This window comes from Cygnus olor, chromosome 20 (assembly GCF_009769625.2).
Source record: "Cygnus olor isolate bCygOlo1 chromosome 20, bCygOlo1.pri.v2, whole genome shotgun sequence".
NCBI lineage: Eukaryota > Metazoa > Chordata > Aves > Anseriformes > Anatidae > Cygnus > Cygnus olor.
The window spans coordinates 4,398,980-4,417,491 of record NC_049188.1 but is presented as its reverse complement, the minus strand read 5'-3'; the positions used below and the strand labels follow the sequence as shown (position 1 = coordinate 4,417,491).

The following is an 18,512-nucleotide window of genomic DNA, read 5'->3' as shown; positions in this document are numbered from 1 at the left end:
CCCTACAAAGCTAAATATACATTTGACTATGGCCACGCTTTTATTTTCCCAGCAGTTGGCAACAGATGCTGATAGCATGATGCTGCCTCATCGTTTGGAATGCCCCAGTTTCTTTTTCCTTTTGCCTTCAGAGCTGGACATGGGTGTGTTTCCCTGCCAAGAGTCCAACCTCACAAGCCAGACACCCAGTCTTGGTTCATTCACATGAGGCAGCATTTCTATTTCAAGGGAGCGCTTAGCTGCAGGAGAATTTGTGCTGTGTTTGCTGGAAATAAACAGTGCCAAACAATTTGGGCTTTCTCGTGTCCTTCTGGGCTGCTCTCTGCAGTTTGCTAGGCCAGATAATCTCAAGCTGCCCTCCCATTGCAGAGCAGAGGTTTGTTTGCTGGTATGTTTTGCCTTGTTGCTTGGGTGGCTGTGGTTTTGGAAACCACGTTGATTGTGAAGTTTCTAGGGAAAATGAGAGCATGCGATTGGCATTTCTGCGTGGGTTTCTAAAGCTGGGTGGAATTGGGCTACCCAGGAACCTGTGGTAAAATTCCTGACACCTACGGTGGGAACCTGACCAGATAGTTGGTGCTGGGTGATTTAAACTTGTGGTGCTGTTCACTGCAGGGAGGTCTATGCTCAGGGAAATCCTAATTTGTTATTTTAGATCTTTTCAGTTTTTTTTATTTATTTTTTTAACCATAGTCACATACAGGGATGAACACAAGGAAAAAAAAAAAAAGCCTTACTTTCCAAGTTCTTTTTCTAAGTGGTATTTTTGTAGGGCCTCAATATGTCTTAAGTTAAAGAATGGAACTATTTCAAAAGCACAGAGTAAAAATATAATTACCTATACTGTATTATTGGATAAAAAGGGAACTATTTATATAAAGACATGCAACAGAGGTGCTTAAACATGGCCTAAACTACACTATACAATTAAAGAAACATCCACGTTTGTCGATATACTTACATCAGTATAGAGTGTGTATATATATGGATATAAGTAACTCATGTCCATCCCGAACAATAACAGAAAATATGTATTTGTCAGTAAAAATGGTTTGCTGAAATAACTGTGTCAAAATAGCAGCACCACACACCTGGTTGCTGTGGTACTGCCAAATATAACATATAAAATTGGTAAACAAGGCAGCTCTGCTGGGTAAACTGACATCTGTCCCCCAGTTCAAGACCCAGTGTCTATATCAGCTGCCTGAAGAGCTGTTTTTTTTTTTTTTTCTTTATAGTAGTATAAATGGAGGTACAAAGAAAAAGACCGTGGAGGGCCGGACCCTGGGTCCTGTATCTCTGTGAAATTCACTGACTGTACTTACAGATTAGGTTCCCCTTCTACTCTTACCAGAAGAACATACAGGCTGGGCATGGACTGCTGCCTAGGTAAACTAGTGGGCATCCTCCTGGTACTTCCATCATGTCAAAGCAAATAAGCATAAAAACATCTCTTCCTGCCCTTGGTCTATAAAATCTAGTGAAAAGCTGAAGCAAACTAGGAGTAATGCAGAGATAAGGTCAGGGTGACTGCGGTTAAATCATGGGCTCGTGATTCATGATTTCCCGAAAAGCTCTTGCTGCTGCTGCCCATTGCTTCTGGAAATAGTACTTTGGGCCTCCAAAAGACACATCTCCATTGAACGATGCAGAGCAGTGCAGAGACCCAAGCCAGTTCAGCCGCATAATGTAGCACTCTACACTGACACTATTTTCTCTTTGACGTGTCCAATGGCATTTTCATTTGAGCACCGTGCTGGCTCCAGAAGTGGCTCGTGGGCTCTCAAAGCCTGCTGCCTTACTGCAACATAATAGGAGTGCTTTAAGTCACTTGCTTAGGAACCTCTGGACAGTTTAACTATGTGTTTGCCACGTAAATATCTAAAGGCCACTTCATAATAAAGGTGGATGCTGATCTGAAGGAAGGTGTGGTAGCAGCTTGATTTACAAGCAAGGCCAGGAATTAGGTTCCACAGATCTGTTAGAGTGTGAAAAGTGCCGTGGGACTTAGAAATGCTCAGCTCAGTGCCAAAGAACAGGCTTGTTTCTCAAAGGCTGGGATAGTAGAGCCAAGTAGTATTATTTTGCCACTGCTGTGTTTCTGAAGGGAAGAAATCGGCACAGCAACTTTGGCAGCTGTGCAAGACTTGATCCTCAAGTACCATGAAGGGAGAAGTCTGACCTGTGATGACTGTACAACCCCACACTCTGGTTAAGGGGAGAAAACACTCTTAAGGGGTGATGCCACATGCTGTAGCAGTGATGGCAGAGCAAATAGCCTCAACAGAAAACTTACATTCTATTTGAATGAGGAACGTGTGAGACTTTCTTTAACTGTGATCGTGAAAATAGGTTTTATGTAAGTTGTAATGGCAAGACATTCACGGATCATTTGTTTTCCGGATAACCTGCAGCACTGTTAGGGCTTTCTCTGTAAACTATAGAGCTATACCAGGCAAGAGCCTCAGTGGTATTAAGGTGACTTAGAAGACACTATTAACAGCATTAAAAGATCTTGCCTAACAACTTGAACAAGCAGCCTCCCTGAGATGCTGGTAGGTGATCATGGGTGCAGCATGGATTAAGACACTGTTCACTCTGAATTGTAAATAAAAATTATCACAGGGGGGGTCATTTCATCTGCTGGGGTAAAGCCAGAGTAACTAGGGCAGGTGGCGGAAACTGTAGGTCCTCAACAGTTGGAAGCATCCTTTAAGTCATGCTGCGTACCTAGTTTTGAGAAGGCTGCTTAAATAGATACTAGACAGCTTCTGACATTGACAGAGAGCTTAGGAGACTGGGAGGATATTTCATCATCAAGCAGCTGCCTGAATAGAGTCCCAGTTGTCTCGAAAAGAAAACTTTAGCGATGCTTACCATGAATTCCTATCATGTGCTCAAGAATCAATACCCTCTCAGCCAAAATCTTCAGAGCTTCTCGAAGTTGTTGAACACCTTCTCCCTGCAAAAAGGAAAACTAACATCAGTACATGTTAGCAGAATAGGCTTCTTGTTCATGATGTTGGCTGAATAACACCAAACTAAATGTGAATGCTTAAAAAAAGAGAAGTAGTAAAAAGTGAGATAAGCTGCAAGGATTAAGCTGGAATGCAGGAGAAATTCCTATTTATAGAAAATCTCCTCAGTTATACCCCACACTTGCAGAGCCTCTGGCTCAAAGCCAAACTTTTCACTTTGGTTCATGTTTTTGCAGTGGGCCAAACCCAGGGTGTATATCTGTGTCAAACCATTATACCAGGCAGCTTATGTTAATAACTACCTGGCCTACCAACTGCGCTACCTGGAAAACAGGTTTTGCTCTCCTCTGACATTTACTCTGAATGTCAGGGAGTTACTTTGGCTTTCCCTTCATTGGGACACCAGGAAACTGTTTGGAAAGCACCATCCTGTTGTTGTCTTATAAACTGGAACAGTGGCGTGTATGCCCATCCTGACGGGCTTCTTGCTGCCAAGGTTCACATTATTTCTGCTGCACTTTTGTGACAGGACCCTTGCCCCTCTCAAACCAGCCTGCGAGAGGGAATGTGCTTAAAAGACAGTAAAGAGATAAAAAGTAAGGTTAAAACAAAAAGCAAAAACAAAACAATAAAAATACATGCTTACATCAGCACCTTTATCCCCTTCCTCACCCTTCTTGCCTGGTTCACCCTAAAACAAACAAGAAAGAGAAATTTGTCTCCATATGACTGAGGATGCTGTCCAGGATTACTTGCATCCCTTCCCTCCAAAGGACCAAATTAAAGGCAGAAGAGTTGAAGCAGCAGCAAACAAACTGACTGCCTGGCACTTCATGACCTCTGTCCTGGCTCCCAGCAGGGAGCCTATTTCTGACATCGATGAACTCGGCTGGGGGTGGCCAAGCTGCAGGAGGGGCTCACTGCCATGGCCTGGCCCTGCCACAAATCTCAGCAAGCAATGTTTCAGGCCACAACACTGAGATAAAAACACTGTTCCCCTCCCCCAAACATGCATAGGCACATCTTTGGTTTAGACCATAAAAATCCTCCATTCTGCTTTCATTAATTAGTCATATCACTTTCTGCCTCTGAAGATGCTCATTAAGCTTTTCTTGAACAAAGATCCCTACGTGCTGTGAACATCGGTCTGATGTTCCCCCTAACCAGGAAGTTCGTGCATTTCCCAAAGAACAAAAGACATGAAGAGATTAAACCACAAGCTAAACATAGAGGAAAAGCCTAACAAATTGCTGAATAAAACAGAGTGGAAATGCCTGGGCTCCTCAGACTTGTTTGACATCCCTGAGATATTTGCAAAGCAGGGAGTGGGGATGGGAGGCAGGACTGAAGAAAAGGTTGTGGGAGTTGCACAAAACGATGAGATAGAATTAAGGAAGGGTGAAGAGAAACCTCCCAGAGAAACAAGCAGCTCTCTGGATGCTGTCAGTCAAAACAACCAACTTGCTCCACTTGCTCACTTTCAGCCAACCTTCAATCCACTGGCTTGTTTGCACACTAGTCACAGGTGTCTGTGCAGACCTCTGTGTGTGTCTGTTCAGCTATCGCCAAGGAATCATTTGGCCAAGTCTCTTAATCTCATTAAAGGATTTCCAGCTCAGCTTGGCAGACCAAGGTGCAAGAGGGCATTGAGAGCAGCTGATGTACTTTGAGTTAACAGTGCCCACCTTTGGGCTCTGCTAGTGCCAGGACCTTCACAGGGCAGGGGGGAGGCTTCTGTCTGCCAAGCTTTGGCTGGAGGGGGATCTGCAAACACATCTCCTCTGTTGGTGTGATGCCTTCATGACCACTGCTTTCCACCTCTGGAGAGCAGGACTCGAGTCACCAGTCCTTTCCTCCACTTTATGCCACTGACTGCCCTGTTGACAACATACCATTAGCAGAAGCCAGCCAGGTAAGTCTGCGGAGCAGAGATGCTAGCTTGCTTTGCACTGTGCAGTCTCTCTCTAAGAGAGCCTAGAGCCAGCATTCTCCCCACCTAACTAAATCAATGGGAATCTGCCTGCTCTGTCCTCTGTGATGACTTATTTTAATTACTGACTTCTAGCTTTGGGACCAAGACCCGCAGCTGGCAGGGCACCAGCTCCATCCCTTGAAGCACCCAAGGTGAAGAAAGCCCATCAGATCAGTCTGATGCACTCTGCAATTCAGTGCTATGCCTAACATGCAGGAAGAGTACGTTTCATTTGCAGAGCAACACTAAGGTAAGGCTTCCTATTGAGCAAATCTCTGAGCTGGAGACAGTTGACCTGATTGTTGTGTCTGAGAGAGCTGGCTGAACCAGCTGCAGTCCAGCTAGGTGGTGTTTATGGTGCCAGGTGTGCCAGGCAGGCACCAAAACCATCTGAGTCTTGCACACACCCGCAAGTGCATCACTTACAGGAAATCCCTTAATGCCCCTCTCTCCAGTCAGACCTGCTTGCCCCTGTTGGAAATAAAGTAAGTGTCATTAGGAGATATTTTTCCATTTGACAAGAACATAGTGTCATTTCTGCTAGTGGAATTAAGATGGCTTAATGAAAGACCTTAAATTTGGGATAATATGAAAAAAAATTCCTTTCCCTTGACATTATCACTTAGAGACAGCAAAAGAGGGTCATGGTTTTCTGTCAAGCATCAGCTCCAAATCCTATCACACTTTGGAGAAGTTTGATTCAATACAGAGCTACTCCACTCAATACCCTCTCAGTAAGATGATTAGCAATTTTTTGAACTTTACAGCAGTCAGTTACATTATAGCAGGAAGGAATTTGGCTGGAGATTTGTTTCTTACAACGATACAGCATTCTTCTCTCTAGTAAAACGGACAGGCTGATGCTGCCCCAGACAGCAAACAGAGCCCAGGACTCCCACCAAGCGCTGATTTAATCTGCCTCCTGCTCACACACATCCCCCTGTTAACCCCAGCCGCTACTGATCAAAACACACATAAGGTATTTTGGTTGATTTGTTTCTTTTTTTTGTTGTGCTAATTTTCACATTCTTCTCAGTGCTTCATCTTCTTTTTCTTTTTTTCTTTTTCTTTTTGTAAAACTGAAGCACTTTGGAATGGTATGTGTTGGTTTGGGGTGGTATGAAATGCCATCAAACCGAGCAGCTTTTTTCTCCCTGTTTTCCTCCATGGCTTTAGTTTCCAACCCTGGGGCAGGGCAGAATCACTGACCAGGAGAAGAGTTATAGCTTATTTCATGAGAAAGCAGGAGCAGGGGAAGAGGAGGCAAAATTTAAAAGCATCTTTAGAAATCTATTGATGAAACAGCCACGTATTTAACCTGGCTCTTCTCCCCTAAACACACACAGAAACAAACCCATCCTTTTGTTCCTAAAAAACTATCTAGCTGGTGGCAGCTCTTTGTAGCATTTGCCAAAAAGGGAGAGCTGCTTTTGTTCCTCTGTCCATCCAACTGCTGCTTTGCGTAACACAAATGGGCCTCGGGCATCTCAAAACCATTACCGTGGAGACCTGTGCAGTGCGCAGCTAGCCAGCGCTACACAAAGGCCCACATCGACAGGAGGAGCACCAGGAGGAAGGCCCAGTTCGTCAGGTGCTGTGAGCGCCTTCAAAGGGAAATGCTCGGATTCTGCACTGGAGGGAGTAAGGGCTGCGAAAAAGCACAGGCAGGCAGCAAATCACAGAGCGGAGACATAAGAACACACTGAAAATGCATAAACAGGTTGTTCTCTGTGTCCAGGAGGAACAGAGAAGGATGTTATCAGCTTAAAGTGGATCAAAGGATATTTAGGCTGAACGTTAGATATATCTTTCATCCCAGGCCCTCAAGATCTGTACCTCTGAAGACTGCCTGGAGATGATGTGGTGCATCCCTCACTGGCACTGTTTAAGAATACGATGAACAGAGGCTGATCATGAGCAGCATGCACATAGATGTGCCATCCCGGGGATGTGCTCAGACTGCTTCAGGTCTCTTCTATATCTGTTCTCTCTGAGATTAAGCAGGAAGAATGTATAATAACATTTTCTCATACCTCAATAGATATTGTCAACCCTCCTCTGCTTTTCTTTGCAGCTGCACAGCTCCTCCGCTCTGTGTAAAGCTAGCCCTAATTTGTATCCACCAAACCCAAATTGCAGCATGTAGTTGTCAAAACCAGCATTCAAATCCACACTCACAAAAGACAAAAAGCATACAGAACATCCTACAGAAATTCTGCCAGAAAAAGCTATCAGCTTTGCTTTGCATGCTAACAAAGAAAGGACAGGAAATAGAATTTACTTTTTCTACTTAGCAAGGCATTGTGACATTTGAAAATCTCATTTGTCCCAACCTAGAAGGAGAGTTACAATTCTGAACAAGGCGGGAATGAAATCAGAGTCTAAAGTATGCACCTGTACTGAATGGACACAGTGCAACACAGCTTTTGGTTCAAACGAAGTATAGTGATGGTCTTAGCAATATGGTCGAGCACAAACTAAAGCACAGTGTTAAATGAATCACTGAAGAAGAGCTCTTATCAGTTTCCTGGATGGGAACTTGATGCTTTGCCATATACCTTGCTTTTTTCTTTTTCTTTTTTTTTCCTTTTCATTTCTTTCCTTTTTTTTTTTTTTCTTTTTAAATTGAAAATTAGCATCTAATGGCAATGAGCTGTAGTAGCTACCTGTTCTGAAATCTCATCAGTTCAGGTTTTAGTCTCTGTTAGAACCTTAAATTCTGGTTCCAGAAATGCATCAGAGCCTAATCTATTAGTGAAGCAAATAAATGCCTGTAGTGGGATATCTGCACAAGGAAATTGTTATTAAAATAATAGTAAGTGTCACTTCAAATGGTCTCTATCTTTCAGGTGGCTGCAGGTGATTTTTTATGCAAGAGCAGGAACAAAGCACCCCCAAAAATGTGCAAAGATACTCAAATAAAACTGAGCTTTCTGAAAGCCTGTGCACTCCACCCTCAGATATCCCCTTCTCCTCGACGTGAAGTGCTGCAGGAGAAACAAGCCACCTGGGCCCTGCTCACCCTACACACAGCCTGGATGGAGGAATGTAACCTAAGTCTGTCACTAGTTATTCTCATGAATTTGGAAAGTCATCACACTGGAGTTAACCAATTTGTATTTGCCTTTCTTAGCTCTTTCAGACTTCCCTCTGCCTTTTGGATTGAAAGAGCAGATATGAAGGAGAAAAGGAGACGCTGTCAGATGGAGGAAGCACATCACCCACAGCCACCCACTGCAGACAGTGACCCCCACACTCACATCCATCTATTGACGTGGCAGTAAAAGTGGCACTTGGAAGAACAGGGAATTTGTTTCTTACGGCACAAGGCTGTGACTACATAGTCACTGCTGCAGACACAACATTTTACAGGTACCAGCCAACATTTTTCCTCTCCATCTTTCTTTAATTCTTTGACACTGTTCCACAGTAGGGTCTTAGTAATGGTCCACAGCCCATCTGTGCCCACTGCTACATTTGGCAGATCTAATTGCTGAATGACCCTCCACCATGTACTAAGTTCTCAGATGATTTTGTGTGCCTAGTGCTTCATGAGGCAATTTCAAAGACCACGGCCTTTTGGAGAGTAAGCTTAAAAGAAACAGCTGTAGGCCTAAGTGCCATCTGAAACCCTTCCTGGTGCTGAATGCTAGACTGGGAATCTGACACAGACATATCCTGCTTAGATTTTTCTCCAGTATTTCCTAAGCTTCACCTGTTTGGAAACAAATTCAAACAGCCCTTCTTGCTACAGTCATTAGCACTTCAAGGCCCATCAAGGACTGAGGTATAGCACATTTTCTAAACATATTAAGAGCATCATTTAACCTGGGGAATGGCTTTGGTTCAGGAAAAGTCTGATGGGCTTTTACCGTGTTACTGTCACAGATGGAAGAAGTCGGACCATCTAACATACTCCAGACTAAAGAGCTTTGGTTGGCAGAAGAAAGCTGGCTTCTGCCAGGCTGAATATTCCATGGATTTACTACCTGCATCTCTTTAAGGAACACCAGACTCTGGGCAAGCAATTCAACCTTTTATCTGTTCAGTAACCCCTCATCGTGTTTTTTAGCAGAAGACCTAGAAACTCTGCATTTAAATTTGCTCATGGCTGCAGTCCCATGGAATTTGAAAGACCTGTTGTATGTAATTTCTAAGGCATTAACCCAGATCCTGCTGGGAATCAATCCACATATGTAAAACCTTACTCTTTCTCCTCGGTCTCCTTTGGAGCCTTTTGGCCCGGGTTGTCCTGGAGAGCCTGGTAAGCCCTAGAAGAGATGCAGAACAAGGAGAAATTAACTTCTATCGTGAATTCTTTATGAAGATGTAGTGAAAACATTTCCCAGTGATCTTCAGGTCCTGAAAACCTCATATACCCATTAAGTGATAGGGCTGGATTCTCTTTTGCCCTCAAGCAGCAACAACGGAAGCTCATTTTGCAGATATCCCAAGCACTATATTTTCTGCATATCCCCTCTCTTTGGGTCTTTTAATGAACTGCATGCCACTGATGTAGCATTTTGTAAGGGGTCAGTGTGGCAGGATAGTTCTTGTTCTCAGTGACTGAGAAGAAATTAATAAACAGATGGTATGGTTGGCCTAAAAATCCCCACTACTTTCCTCCTTTTCATAATTGCCTCAGTGGGTGGCATGAGTAAGCATACATACCTGAAAATTAATTGGATTGTGCAGTGGAAATTATTTTGAAGCGATTCGCTAACCGTAATAAACAATTTTCAAATTAATCCCAATCTCTACTAATAATTTTGCTCCCTGGGTTGAATAAATCTATAAAGCAAGTCACCAATGGATAAGAAGGGCATTGTCTCCAGACTTCTACTAATTGAACTGCTTGGCAAAAATCTATCAAAATTCTTAAATTACACACCCAGTGAAGCCACGGGTATAAACCAGGCAGGAAGAGCACAATATTGTTTGTTTATATTCTGCATGTCAGTTCCGCATGACCATATGCAAGATGCTTTTTTCCACCTCAAGTGACTTGCACATCTCCTTGGAGACTGCAGCAAAAGAGCCCCCTGCTCCATTCCAGACAGCTGGCGATTTAAGCCAACCTGCTTAACAACAGCTCCCAGAAACCACCAGCAGCCAGAGAAATGGGCTGTCTAGGCACAGCTGCAAGGAGCCTCATCATCTGGTTATGCAGCCCAACAAGATCAGGGACTAAAGGAGGAGCACTCTCCCAGCTTAGAATCATAGATTCATAGAATATCAGAGTTGGAAGAGACCCGCAAGGATCATCAAGTCCAGATCCTGGGTCCCCAAAGCATGCAGCTTCATCTGGGAGGCAGCAGTGCCCCACATTAACACGTTGCTCCTTGCCTGCAATCAGTCCTCCCGTCTCACCACCAAGCTGCGCAGCGACCTGGCCTCCAGCTTAGCTATGTCCCCCCTGGGCCCACAAAAGATTCAGAAATTCAGAACTGATTTATGAGGTTAACTAGGGCTGGCAAATGAGGTAGGGCACAAACCAGACTTAGCCCCATGTCAAACACAGAACATGAACAGAGCTCAAGTGCCCATAAGTAACCTTTGCACTTGACATCTCTCAACATTGAATTTTAGTGTGTGGTTACAGAGGGAAGCTCAAGAGCACTGAATTAAACAAATCTGTTGTAAAAAATAAAAATAAAAATAAAAAAATAAAGTGTGCTGCATGTGAAAAAGCCAGACTCTATTACAGAACCTATTTATGAATTGTGAATTACCTTATATTTAATCACGTTAAACTGCAACCGTCATTTTGCTGCCAAATTTCCCACTGTGTTCATATCTATCTGGAGTTTCTCACCGTTCTCCAGAGCATTCACTAATTGAAATGATTCTGCTACACTGGCAAAATTTCACTAACCTGCTCTCCGTTGCTTCTTCAAAGTGATTAATAAATACATAGTAAAAGTCTCCTTTCTCTAATTTCTAGCAATCCCAAACCTGTCATATCAGGATCTGAGTTACATCCATCGTCTAAATTACTTAACCTTTCCCTCTCTTCTGTTCTCTTCACTTTCACCTCCTTAGGCAGGTCAGATACCTTTGAAATATTTGATGTCACTGGTTTACCTCCACAGTAAGAAACATTCTTCCCCAAACTTGAGTCCCCTTGTATCAGCCAGCCACCATTTGGAGCAGCTTGGCAGTTCATTATTCATAATAACTTCTCTTCTTTCCTCTTAACCTTTTTTTCATCCGTATGACTAGTTTGCCCTTCTATCATAAATTCTTTTTAGGTTATCACACTCCATGATTATCTTCCCCTCCACAATTTTTATATCAATATCTAGTCAATCAAACTGATCGTAATTTGTGATGTTTTTACTGAATGGAAAGTGCTATTTCCAAAAAATTAGGCTTAAGAAATTCACTTTGGTGAAATGGTGAATTCTCATTGATACATTTTTATCATTTTTATGTGTTCCACAGGAAACACAGTATTTTTCTACCAGTTTCTGTAAAGCCTATGTCAAATCCTTTGCATCAACTCAGGCTACAGTAAAACATTTTGACAGAGTAACAGCAAGATGTGTTGTTATGATTAAGGGAAAGCCTGGAAAGTGCAACCATTTCAACTTCTTATCCTACTTCAGGATGAAAAACAGGTATTAAAATCACAGAATTTCACTGGGACCAAGACATCAGATCCAAGATTTATAAAGTACTCGCTCTCTTTCTGCAATGAGAAGATGCTTCACACCTAACCCCCACCTCTGCCCCCAGCCCCAAAGCACTAAAACTCTTACTTGTGATCCAGGGACTCCGATGGGTCCTGGGGGCCCTTTGGGTCCTGATGCGCCTGGTGGCCCTGGTGGGAATCAGCATTTGAGATAAGTTTAAGGAGACTTGGAAGGACCCTAAATTCCAAACACATGCACTTCCTTTCATTGTTCTTCATCTCTCAATGGGTGAGAGCCATTCATCGGTCACAGGACTACAGCATAAGCACTTCATCATACACTGGGTCCTTGGACACCCACATCCTGATATAATATATCGCTTTGCCCTAGGGAAGACCTTAGAGCTCTGGGAGGAAGAAAAGGTGAAAATAGGGCAGGAAGGATATCAGCAACATGTTGCATTTCCATTGCTTAAAATAACAACTCTCTAGAAATTTTAAACTAGTTCCATGAACCAGCTACATCAGAGTAAACTACTATAGTTGCTGTTTCTGAAATGGAGGGAGTCCCATAGGTGGAAAGGCTACAAGCCTGCTGGAGTCTGGCTCCCTGGTGTTGTCAGAAAGTTGATGACGAACATGAAGGAGACATGGTTTGGACACAGCCTGAACAGGAGGTCAACTGTGGCAAAGCAAAGTGCTCTTTTGTTCTTTGCACGCTTGCTCCAGTGGCAAGAAATTCATTTTAAATCCGTTCCACAGAAGAGGTTGCTTCCAGGATGTGTCAAACACTGCCTAAACAGGTCAAATTGTTTTATACAGTCATGTAACAGATTCATTCCTTTCAGAAAAATAATTATATCCCAACAGTAGCTGTTAAATTATACCTGCAAATGGGAGACAGGGTATTTGCTTAGTCTGAACTTAGCAATACTCCTCTCTGCTTTAGTTGTCACAACCCTTGAGACAATGTGGACATTATACACAAAGTACAGCTGAATCAGCCTCAATCATTAATGCCCCAGACAAATGCTTAAGTCAGAGAATAAAGGAACTGAAGGATAAATGAAAGGCCCTCATAATGAAGAGAAAAGCCTTTTCTGCAACTGATGGGAGTTCACTCCTAAATATGCATCATACAGGGAAGTGCTGATGTTTGCAGGAACATTATCATTTAAGCCACCCATCAGCACTGAGAAACAGAACACTTGCTAAATTTTCATCCCAGCTTCTGATCTCAGTTACGCTGGTGCAAATCTGGAATGGCTCGAAATAACTCCAAAGTCTGCACAGATATCACTGAGGACAGCTGGCCAGATCCTGCTCAGTAGAGCTCCACAGCAACAGGACAGGATTGCACCAGCAGTGAGAACAGCTCTGCTCTCACAGAGGAGTTCACTGGACAACCCATTCTTAGAGACACTCCAATTATTCCCTTCTCAGGATGTGTCCTGCCAAGGCAGTAAGGAATTGCTATTAAGTTTAAAAAAATAAAAAATCTGCTGCTATCCACGGATAAGAACTGGTTACTTCTTGCCACCTTTCCCACTCCTGGACCCGTAGCTCCACAGCCCTTCCAGTGAGGACCACTTGCTTTCCTTTCAGGCATCCCACAGACTACTTCACTCTCCAGCATAAAATTCTTTCGCTCATCTTCCCCATCAGTACAGCTTTGCAGCTCCACTGAGTGTTTTACCTGGTGGCCCTATGGGCCCTGGGGCTCCCCGTGGTCCCGGCAGGCCAGCCATGATGGTGTCTATGACGGTAGAGGCCAGCTGGGGTTCTCCATCTGTGTTAAAGAGCAGAACAGTTAGGGGCCCTGCAGCAAGAGCTGCCCCGTCCCAGCAGGCAGGACTTCTCTCCTAAATCCTCTGGCGCCTGTTGCTGGTAAAGGGCAGGCAGTGCTTCTGGATACAAAATCTGGGCTATTTGAGCAATTGTCCTTTTGCTCTCTGAGGGCACAGGCTGTATCCCTCAGACCTCCTCCTCCCACCTCTGCTAGCCCCTTGAAAAACTTTCCTTTCTGTTCAAAAATTGGTGTTCCTGCACACCCATGCATCCCTACTTTTGAATGCCAAAGCAGTTTAAGAGTAACTCTGCACTGTACAGCAATAACTCACCCCAGATTTGCCATCTCCAAGATGCATCTGGTTTCTGGCTACCTGAGAAATCACACATGGATTCGGAGCTCCCTCATGCCTGGCATGAGTGAACTGCTGAGAAAAGCTGACGGTCGGCAGCATGCCCACCAACCTGGCAAGCTCACCCTGCCACACAGCTGCTGGGAGACACCCTGAGGTCTGAGGATGCAGGAAAGCTCAAGGAGAGGCTGTTCTCTGCCCCTTCCACATAAGCAGAAAACTCTCTGGCCAGCCTGTGTAGGTCCCCTGAGCTCTGGGGAACAGGTAGAGATGGGAGCAGAGCAGGGAGAGGAAAGCCATTAGCAGGAACTGGAGGAATGTTGTGATTTTCCACGTCTTTCTCAGTCATATCCCGGTAGGAATAAAAAGCCTGTAGCTGCCCACATCTTCCCTCATCCTTGAGCCAATGGGCTTACCACTTCAGTTGGTAACTGAATAGGAAAAACAGAACTATATAAAATAAAAACAACCCTTATTATTTACTTCAACACCAAACCCACAATCAACAACCCTATTCCCTGTGGACCTGCACTGCAGCATGCTGGTAGTCTGTGGGGGTACCGTGTGGCAGCATCTTTCATCTCAGCATCCCACAACACTATTTGACAGCTGTGGAAACCACGGCGCAAAAATTCCATGACTGGCCAAGATACTAGTAACACAAAGCAAGGAAGGGAACCCCCACGTCCTGATGCTACAGAGACTCACAATCCATCGTCCTGTCAGGGCTATCGGACCAACGGCAGGTTTCCTGGTGCATTTAACCTGGATGAAGATGTTGACTCCCGGTCACTGGAATGGTAAATCCTCTGAAAGTCCCCATTTTCCACAGTGGGAGGCTGCCATACCAGAATAATGCCCATCTTCTCCTGCCCATGACCTACTGGTACTACCATGACGTACTGGTGTTCCCTTTCACCCATGCCTTTAACTCATTACGCTTAAATTCAGGGGAACTCTTTGCAGGTGTAAAAGACTGCAAATGGCCCGCTGCTATGCTGATGTGAGTATCAGCTAACACCAGGAGGATCAGAGTGGTGTTTGCTTACTCTGCAGAGTCCAGCCCCAACGACAGAAGGTGAAACCTCCAGAAATGTCAGCAGACACATCGTGAAGCCTTTTCAATTTCTGGAGCGCTGGCAATGATAGAGAAGACTTTCAAGCTCGGTATTTGAAAGCAGCTCCTAGGGAAAACTGTGAAATCTCTTTACCTGCCAGGGATGACAGAACATCTCTGCAACGTCTTCCTGGCAGCAGAACAGCACGAGATCTAACCCAGATCCCTCTGAGAACCAAATTTCAACCTAAAGCCTGAATGCAAACAGGTATTTCTTTGACTATTGTTTCCAGACCCAACCATCTTCCCTTCTTTACAGCCCTGCAAAAAAACAACTGAGACTGCTTTCATGTTCAGAAGGGAAGGTACCCAAGTGAAGTGTGTAATCCAATTAATTTGAGTTTTATTTGACCATGTCAAAATCCATTACGGCTTGGGAGTGAGATGAAATTGGGAAATGAGCATTGAACAGCAATTGCAGAGTCTTTTGTTTTTAAGAGAACAAATGGTCAACAACATCAAACACTTGTCTGCTGAGAGGGAGAGAGGATGGGCTACAAACAGGATTTAATCACTTCTGGAGGTAAACTGGGGATAAAGGTTTGGGTTTCAAAACATTCCAGCTAAACAATACATTACTGCACCGACAGACTTATTTCCCACAAATCCACCCATCCTGACATTAGACCTATTAGACTCAAGTTATTTATGGAAGGTGATTCAGTAACTGTGACACAGAAGGGAGCTCTGCTCAGCAGCCCCTGAGCTCAGCGGCTTCTGATTTGCACAGAAGCATGGACACGTGGGAGACCTGAGAGGCTCCTTCCTGAGTTTCCTGGCCATGAAAAACTCACCAGGATTAAAGTTTTCTTCCAGGAGCTGTGAATGAAACATACTGTGAATGAAATGGGATTAAAGCATGTTAAAACACAACCCTCGTGTTTAAGGGACTCTTTCCATATTCTCATAGAGCAGCAGGAAGAACTCAGCTCTCTGGTCTTCCCATCTCCCTAAAACACAGGGAGATTCTGGGGCTCACTGGTGCTGATCTCTTTTCTACAACCTTTTTCATCAATGGCATGTTGGGCACACGGGCAAGCCTGCTGCGCTTCAGTTTCCCCTTGTAAAATAGGCTAATGTTATCTTATGTGTCCCTTGCAAACTGAAATCTTTGAGATATAGAAAACCACAGCCCTCAGAGTCAAAGATCTGTTCTTTCCTTCCTTTTTCCTGAAAAGCATCTCAGCTTTAACACCGAGCTGACTCTGGACCACGTACCTGAGCCGCTCATTGCCAAGTGGCAGAGAAAGAAGCGATGCTTGCAGCAGCAGCCCCAGCAGTGGGGCAGGGCAGGCCAGACTCTGGCCGATATCTCATGTTTCTGACTCAGGGATAAATTCCCCCATTATAGGCTTGATTTGCTGAGACAGGATGGAAATGAAGTAATCCTGTCCTAATTTCTTTCTGCTACCTGATCTGGAGGGAGACAACTGGGACCAATTTCTTCACCGCAGCACAATGAAACTGTGAGAAAATGTCTCCCCATTTTGGGCTTCTGCCTACTGATAAACATTGCCAACAGGAACTTGTTGCGATTAATAAAGGCACACGCATTAACCATGTTCAGGCAGAACCAAACGCTGTACTACTGCTAATAATCCAATACAGCTTTCTCACATCTCTGTGGGTGCACATGCCCATTACAAGGAATATGCTTCCCTCTGCTGTCAGCAGCTGGAATCTTGTGTTTATAGTTTTCAGATGTGCTCCATTAAAAATAATAAAAAAATAAAAACAAAGAAAAACCTACCCAGGATTTACAAGGCTAAGCTTTATTGGTTGTTGAGGATCAGCTTTCTACCAACCTCTGGTAGGCAAAATCAGCCAGCGTGTAAGGAAAACGGTAAGTTTTGTAAGAAAAATGGTCTCACTATTGCAGTAACTTTACCATGACCATGCAGATGACTTAAACAGGCAGGGAGACTTGTATAAGACGTTATTTTTAAACAAGAGGACTTGCCATAGATTTCGGGCTTAGACACCCAATGTTAGAACATCAACAAAGATAGCTTGCTCCTGCACGTGTCAGTGCAATCTTTGCTGTACACATCTAGAGGAAATTTCATCTCCATGGGCCACTACGGAACCCTGCCTCACACATCGCATGCCCTGGAAGAAACTGGATGAATAACGTGACCCCAGCAGGCAGCTCTGGTGCTTGTTACTAAACCCCAAACTTCGGTAGGGACCAGTGCAGAAGAGCTGACCCTGCCTGGCGCGCTCAGCCACCCACCAGGACCCATGGGAGGGGGCAGAGGAGACCCTGGGAGGTGTGGGTGGGACAGAGAAAGATTTCCAAATTTGTCAGATGTGAGGCTTAGGATAAAGCTGTTGGTGGCTGGCAGAGGGCATGGCAGCTGCATAAGGGGAAAGACCAGTGCTGTCTTCTCTGTCCAAGCACCAGTTCACATATAACACTCACTGATTTAATCAGATCCCTGCTACAGACACCACCAGGGAGCACAGAGCTTTCTGCTTCTTACATGACCTGGGTTATAAATCCAGGAGAGAGAGAGCTTGAGAGTTCCATCAGGGCCAGTCTCTGTAACAGCAATATTTTAATTCCACACGGGATTAGGCCTTAATTTGGAAACCTCTAGACTACATCAGCTCCCTAGTTCTTCCAAGAGTAGATAAATCAAGCCTCGGCAGCACACACTGCTGCGGCAGGGTCCTGGCTACTCCTTCTGCATACCAAGAAATCCACCACAGGTAGAGAAGCGCAGGGCTGCCCTAAGGATGGAGCGGTCACCATCTACTCACAGACTCGAGTCCCTGGGAGCCTGCTGCTGCCCAGTGGTGGCTGAGTTAATACAGGTATTTATCCACTCATTTATCTGCTTCCCGTCTGGGGATAACACAGAGGTTACCCTTCTCACACATCAGCTGGGAAGGCCATGCAATCAGCACCTTCGCACACTTTTAAGTCTATCCACTACCTTATAAGAAAGAGTTAAATTTAAAGGGTGCGTGGAGAGAAGGAGCTGTGGCAGTACCAAAGACTCCAGGATGCTTGGAATAGAAGGCTGAACACAGAGTGGCACCAAACAATGCTGCCACTGCTTGGTGTAAGGCAGGGAGGTGACTAACACAAAACTTCCCCATTATAAGGCTTGTGAACGCAGCAGCTCAGTCTGTGTTTTGGGAAAAACCTTTGCATTGAACCACAATTAATTTAATCTTGCCCATACGCTTTAAGTAACTGAATATGAAATAGAGCTGTTAAAGTTCTTCCCTAATTAAAAATACATCTGTTCACTTTCAAGAAAAGGAATATGGAGAGGGGAGTGGGTGGAAGGAAAAGGAAAGCTCTAGAAAACTGTCAGATACAGGGAGACTTACTAATCCTTGGCTGCAAGCAATACAACTGAGCTTTGAAGCTGGACATGAGCAGAAGGGCTGGGGAAAAGGCACAGCTGAAGTCTGGGGGAGTGGAGATGGGAGACCAGGCAGAGCTGGGGCTCCAGGGGTTTACAAGTCAAGCAGAGATACATCTGAGTCCTGCTTTATCATTATTAGATGCCAGCAATACAACACCAGATCAGAAGAAATCAGATCAAGCCCAGATAGGATTGCTCAGATAAGAGCGCATGATGTGCATTTCCAAGAAAGCCTTTTCTTGCCACGCACAACACAAATCAAGTAAATATATTTTTAAATCACTATAGGC

At 44.4% G+C, this 18,512-nt stretch overlaps 1 protein-coding gene and 1 long non-coding RNA gene across 8 annotated transcripts in view; one reads left to right on the top strand and one right to left on the bottom strand.

The window, feature by feature from the left end:
* LOC121057655 overlaps nucleotides 1-9,150 on the top strand; it is an 80,792-nt gene extending 71,642 nt beyond the window's left edge. The window contains exons 3-4 of the long non-coding RNA XR_005813877.1: nucleotides 5,044-5,200; nucleotides 7,800-9,150. This is a non-coding gene — a long non-coding RNA (uncharacterized LOC121057655). The remainder of the gene's footprint in view (nucleotides 1-5,043; nucleotides 5,201-7,799) is intronic.
* Nucleotides 1-18,512, bottom strand: part of COL26A1 (collagen type XXVI alpha 1 chain) — a 187,970-nt gene that overhangs the window by 5,683 nt on the left and 163,775 nt on the right. For 6 of the 7 annotated variants that reach the window (XM_040532123.1, XM_040532124.1, XM_040532120.1 and 3 more), the window contains 6 exons: nucleotides 13,281-13,373; nucleotides 11,712-11,773; nucleotides 9,159-9,221; nucleotides 5,377-5,421; nucleotides 3,625-3,669; nucleotides 2,878-2,962 (listed from right to left, as the gene is read on the bottom strand). In XM_040532123.1, the coding sequence (XP_040388057.1) occupies nucleotides 2,878-2,962; nucleotides 3,625-3,669; nucleotides 5,377-5,421; nucleotides 9,159-9,221; nucleotides 11,712-11,773; nucleotides 13,281-13,373 (393 nt within the window). The remainder of the gene's footprint in view (nucleotides 1-2,877; nucleotides 2,963-3,624; nucleotides 3,670-5,376; nucleotides 5,422-9,158; nucleotides 9,222-11,711; nucleotides 11,774-13,280; nucleotides 13,374-18,512) is intronic. The other variant, XM_040532122.1, reaches the window with a different exon arrangement.